This window comes from Cetorhinus maximus, chromosome 16, assembly GCF_964194155.1.
Source record: "Cetorhinus maximus chromosome 16, sCetMax3.hap1.1, whole genome shotgun sequence".
Classification (NCBI taxonomy): Eukaryota; Metazoa; Chordata; class Chondrichthyes; order Lamniformes; family Cetorhinidae; genus Cetorhinus; species Cetorhinus maximus.
Window position 1 is genome coordinate 98459195 of NC_135894.1, and position 6382 is coordinate 98465576.

At 43.9% G+C, this 6382-nt stretch overlaps 1 protein-coding gene across 2 annotated transcripts in view; it reads left to right on the forward strand.

The window, feature by feature from the left end:
- The window catches only part of LOC144691849 (lysozyme C-2-like), a 42345-nt gene extending 37958 nt beyond the window's left edge, over positions 1-4387 (forward strand). For both annotated transcript variants that reach the window (XM_078560405.1, XM_078560404.1), the window contains exon 5: positions 3614-4387. In XM_078560405.1, coding sequence (XP_078416531.1) covers positions 3614-3680 — 67 coding nt within the window. In that variant the 3' untranslated portion in view covers positions 3681-4387. The remainder of the gene's footprint in view (positions 1-3613) is intronic.
- The last annotated feature ends 1995 nt before the right edge of the window (positions 4388-6382 follow it).

Sequence of the window (6382 nt, forward strand, 5' to 3'; positions counted from 1 at the left end):
GATGAGGAGCTCCAAGACTTTGAAGAATTAGTTAGAAGAAAATGGCAACATGATGAGACGTGATTTGCATCAACCATTCCTCAGTTGTAGCACTCTTATCCCTGAGTCTGGAGGTAGTGCAGCCAACTCTGTTTGGGGAAATTCCTGGAGGTGCCATCAAATGACCACTGCACTGTAAACTTCCCCACCCTCTGTTCCCACCGTTTCTCCACCCTCCTGACACACTGCCTTCCTACAGCCAGTTGGCAGGTGGATATATCCTCTGTCAATGTGTCTTGACTGTCTGTCAAACAGCCCTTTTCTCTCTATCTTCTATATTTTTATCACTAATAAAGTAAAGATTCTAAGGAAATGAAAGAAAAACAAGATTATATGTCCCCAGTGATTTTTCTCCACAATTTAAGGAATAAAACCAGATAGGCCACCCACATCGACCCAGGCACCAGGAATGACAATGGCACTCTCAGCCCTGTCAAGCCTGAAAAGTCCTACTGATTAACATCTGGGGGCTTGTGTCAAAAATTGGGAGAACTGTCCACAGGCTAATCAAGCAACAGCCTGATATAGTCATTCTCACTGAATTATAGCTTACAATGTTCCAAGCACCACAATCACCATCTCTGGATCTGTCCTGCCATTGGGACAGTATATATGTCCTGTCCCACAGGCAGGACATACCCACCAGATGTATGCAGTTGTGCAGGAAGTGGTCCTGAGAGTTGTCAACATTGACTCTGGATCCCATAAAGCTCCATGGTACCAGGTCAAACATGACCCTCTAACCTTCAGCTGACGAAACATTACTGTTCCATATCGAACACCAATTGGAAGAATCACTGAGGGTGGCAGGGGAACAGAATGTACTCTGGAATGTACTTCAAACTCCATCACCTAGAGTGGCTCAGTAGCACCACAACTGACCGAACTGGCCAAGCCCTGAAGAACATAACTGCTGAACTGAGTCTGCGGCAGGTGGTGAGGGAGCCAACATGAGGGATAAACATACTTGACCTTGTCCTCACCAACCTGCCTGTGGCAGATGCACCTGTCCATTACAGTATCAGTAGGAGTGGCAACCACACAATTCTTGGGGAGATGAAGTCTAATCTTCACATTGAAGATACCCTCCATCGTGTGTGTGGCACCACCCCCGTGAAAAATGGAATAGATTGTGAACAGATCTAGCACCTCAAAACCGGGCAACCATGAGGCACTGTGGTCCATCAGCAGCACCAAAATTGTAATAAACCACAATCTGTAACCTCATGGCCCAGCATATCCCCCACTCTATCATTACCACCAAGCCAGAGATCAACCCTGGTTCAATGAAAAGTGCAGGAAGGCAATCAAATAACCGATTGGAGAGGAAGGCTCCACAAATATCCCATTCCTCAGTGATGGAGCAGACCTGCACAACAGTGCAAAAGACAAGGCTAAAGCATTTGCTACAATCGTCAGCCAGAAGTGCCAAGAGGATGATCCACCTCTGCCTCCTCCGGAGCTCCCCAGCGTCACAGACGTCAGTCTTCAGCCAATTCAATTCACTCCACATGATATCAAGAAATGGCTGAAGGCACTGAATATAACAAAGGCTATGGGCCCTGACAACACTTCAGCAGTAGCACGGAACACTTGTGCCCCAGAATTTGCCAAGCTTTTCCAGCACAACTACAATACTGGTATCTACCTAACAATGTGGAAAACTGCCCAAGTATATCCTGTCCACAAAAAGTACGACAAATACAACCCAACCAATTATTGCCCCATCAGTCTACCCACAATCATCAGCAAAGTGATGGCAGGTTTAGTCGACAAGTGCTATCAAGCAGCACTTACTCAGCAATAACTCACTGACACTCACTTTGGGTTCTGCCAGGGCCATTCAGCTCCTGACCTCACTATAGCCTTGGTTTAAACATCGACAAAAAAGCTGAATTCCCGAACTCCTGAACTGCCCTTGACACCAAGTCAGCAATTGACCGAGTGTGGCATCAAGGAGCCCGAGCAAAACTGAAGTGGTTGGGAATCAGGGGGAAAATCTTCACTGGTTGGAGTCACACCTAGCACAAATGAAGATGGTTGTGGTTTTTTTTGATTCATTCATGGGATGTGGGTGTCACCTGCCAGGGCAGCATTTAGTACCCATCCCTAGTTGAGAAGGCATTTGTTTTTTTTTAAGAGTCATTGCTTTTGAAAGACCCATTGCTGTGGGTTTGGGGGCCAGCAGATTTCCTTCCCTAAAGGGCATTAGTGAACCAGATGGGTTTTTACAATAATTGACAATGGTTTCATGGTCATCATCAGACTTTTAATTCCAGATTTTTATTGAATTCAAATTCCATGAAGTCAGCTCACAACCACCTTCTCAGGGGCAATTAGGGAGAGGCAATAAATGCTGATCTAGCCAGTGGTGTTCACATACTGAAAGAAAAGAATTTGCTTACAGCAGCTTCCTATAAGACTAGCAATCCGATCGGAAGGTTGTGGGTTCAACCCAGATAAAACTTTGAGCACATTATGCATTTTTTTCACATATACATGGGTTTTGGGTGTCGCTGGCTAGGCTAGCATTTATTGACCATCTCTGATGTCCTTTGAGAAGGTGATGGTAAGCCGCATTCTTGGTCCGCTACATTCTTTGAGGTGTAGTTACACCCACAGTGCTAATAAGGAGAGATTTCCAGGATTTTGATGAAGTGACAGTGAAGGAATGGCGATATAGTTCCAAGTCAGGATGGTGAGTGACTGGGAGGGAAACTTGCTGTTGGTGGTGTTAAGACCTGCACTGTTGAGGTGTCATCATTCAAATGAGACATTATACTGCACTCTTATGTGGACATAAATAATCCCGAGGAGCAATTGATCACTTCTACAAAGTCATTAAAAGAGATTCTCTGTTCAATTATCTCATTCCTGTTTGTTTGGATCTGCTAGGAGTAGACTGGCTGTCATTCAGCCCAACTGGTCTGTTCTGTTGTTTATCCTCCACTCATGCGCACTCTCAGTATTTTTACTTCACCCAAGTGGAGGCGATGGCACAGTGGTATTGCCAATGGACTAGTAACCCAGAGACCCACGGCAGATGGTGGAATTTGAATTCAATTAAAATCTGGAATTAAAAGTCTAATGATAACCATAAAACCATTGTCGATTATTGTAAAAACCCATCTAGTTTGCTAATGCCCTTTAGGGAAGGAAATCTGCCGTCCTTACCTGGTGTGGCCTACATGTGACTCCAGACCCACAGCAACATGGTTGACTCTTAAATGCCCTCTGAACAAGGGCAAATAGGGATGGGCAATAAATGCTGGCCTAGCCAGCAACGCCCACATCCCACGAATGAATAAAAAATACATAGAGTGGCTGGGACAAATAATCTGGATACATTTAAGGGGAAGCTGGATAAGTACATGAGGAATAGAAGAATATACTGATAGGATTAGATGGAGTCATGTGCAAGGACAGTCATGGCATAAACACCAGCACAAACCAATTGGGCTGAATGGCCTGTTTCTGTCTTATCATTACTATGAAATACTATGTATAAATGCTGTGAGCTTCTGCTTATTCAGTGTCCTTGTCCCTTCCACACTGACATTGTTTTCCATTGCAGGCCTGGCTGGAGAAAGAGCTGTTTGGGGCGAGATCACAGTCACATTCTGGATGATTGTCAACTGTAAAAATGGAAGAGACTATTCTCAGCATTCCGCTTCGTACCCCTCCTATCGCAGCACGACACTCTTTTAACTAGTTAGCTTTGCATTGCTGGGACATTCACATCTCATTAAACTGCACTTGCCAGAGATGGTAAGCAGTCAGGCCCCTGGGATCGTTTTCTACACATTTGGTTGGTAAGGCTGGGGCAAGTGGGGTGGCCCATTGTCAGGAGTTATAACTTCCTTATCTGATCACCATTTGGAGGGAGGTCATGTGGACCTGATCCTGGAGATGTCCATTCCCTGCATCAGTGTGAATCACCATCCAATGTGAATCCCAAGGATGATTACCATGGAGTTCCTGAATCTGTTCCCTTCTCTCTGCTGAGTGTGAGGAGATTGGAGGAGACTTTGATCAGCTTCAATGCCCCTGGGCTGTAGAGGGTGAAAATAAAGCAGTGGATTGCCCCTGGTACAGTGCATCTGAACCTCAATCGATGGTGTGGCACTTTTGGGACCTGAGTCTGTTTCAAAACCTCCCTATGCTTGGAGAGTGTGATGGTGAGGGACAGAGAGGGCTACCATGAGATGTGTTAACTTGTCCCAACCTTGCACCAATTCCCTTCATTGCTTCCATTCTGCTTCTGTAACACTTTGAGCTTCAGCTTTGTGGGTAATTGTTTCACAATTGTACCCACAAGAATTTGAAATAAATAAATGCAGCAACATAATCTAAGCAGTTGGTGTCCATAACAGTCTTTCAACAACAACAAGTTGTCTTTACATCATGTTTTTAACATAGTAAAACATCCTAAAATATTTCAGAGAGGCGTAATCAGATTTAAACAGAAAGTTCTGGAAATGCTCTACAGGCCCGGCAGCAACTGCAGACAGAGAAACAGAGTCAACGTTTCAGGTCAACGATCCTTCTTCGGATCTGGGAAAAATTAGAAAGACAATAACTTTATGTAGGTCAACCGGGAGGATAGAAAAATAACAAAAGGGAAGCTCTGTGAGAGGATGGAAGGTGGAAGACATTCATTAACAAAGAGAGTGGTAATGGGACTAATATAGGCACAAAAGACAGGTCTAGAGGAGGTGAGAATGGCAGAATAATGAACAGACATTCTCCACAAGAAAAACAAGAGCAAAAGTAGATTAAAGCTGAAACATGCAAAGAAATGGAAGCAAAATGGAGGCAGACGTTACAATCAGAAATTGTTGAATTCAGTGTTGAATCCTGAAGGGTTGAGCGCAACTAATCAAAAGGTAATGTGCTTGTAATGATTTAACATAGGGGACAGGTTTCAACTTGAAACAGATAACTTTATTACAGAGAGATTTTCAGATGCTACCTGCTTGAACCAGGTCCTCGACAAGAAAGCCCCGCCCCTGATTACCCACGCTTAGGGCTCATTGGTTGGAACCTCCAAAAACAATCACGTGACTCCTGGTCGGCAGTAGGAGAGGCTATACCTTCAATTATTACATTTCCTCCCCTTTTAATTTTTTTGCAAGTTTCTATTTACAGAGAACCTTTGAATATCCCACAACATATACATATACACAACTCAGGTGATTAAAGGTTAAGTCTCTGAGGTGGTTTCCTTATTCGGTTAGAGTGGCGTAGCTCTACCACTTGAGGTTCTTCCACTGGACTGACATGACCAGAAACTGCAGCAACAGGTACATTATTGGAAAGTTACAGTTCAGGGTTTGGCAACTCTATAGAGACATCAGGCATGTCTACTCTAGGTCTATCTGTCACCTCAGAGATCAACGTTAATCATAGGCGGAATAGTTGGTTGTCTCTCTATTCCTTAGATGACCCACATGTTTTCAAACAATTCGGCCTTCCACTTCCACCTGGAAGGACAAGGGGGGACCAGTTTGTGAGACAATTGTACTTGAAACCCAAAAGGCCCACTTCCAAAATCCCACATGAAAACTGTATTGCCTACAGCAAATCTTTGAGTTTTGCTATGTATATCGTGGTTCAATTTTTGATTACTCTGATTTCTTCTCAACCTTCCCCTCTAAGTTTGGAAATACCAGGTTTAACCGTGTATGTAGCCGGCATTTCATCAATAATTCAGACAGCGTTGAACCCGTAGCCGAATGTGGCTTTGTAGGATAATTGAGAAGAAAGCGAGGAGGTTGAGTCTGTAGAGTACCTTCTGATAACCTCTTCATTCCAGATTTGAAAGTTTGTACAGCTTTCTCAGCTAAACCATTTGATGATGGATGATGTGGTGCTGATTTAATATGTCTGATTCTATTTAAACTCATGAATCTCCGGAATTCTGTACTGGTAAAGGCTGTACCATTATCCAAAACGATGACTTCCGGTAGGCCATGTACACTAAAATATTGACGCAGCTTTTCAATAGTTGCGTTGGATGCCAGTGATCTGACTTCATACACATCTAACCACTTAGGATGTGCATTTATGATCAATAAAAATGATACTTAAGAATGTGCCTACATAATCAATGTGTAGTCTAACCCAGGGTCGAACAGGCCACTCCTCAGGATGCAGTGGAGCTGAAACAGGCAACTTTTGTTGTTGCTGACAATGGAGACAGTGCTTGACCATGCTTTCAATGTCATTGTCAATGCCTGGCCACCAGACACATCTTCACACAAGCATTTTCATCTTTGAAATGCCTGGATACGCACTGTGAAGCTCTGTCAAGAGTGGTTCTCTTCCTTGCGAAGGTACGACA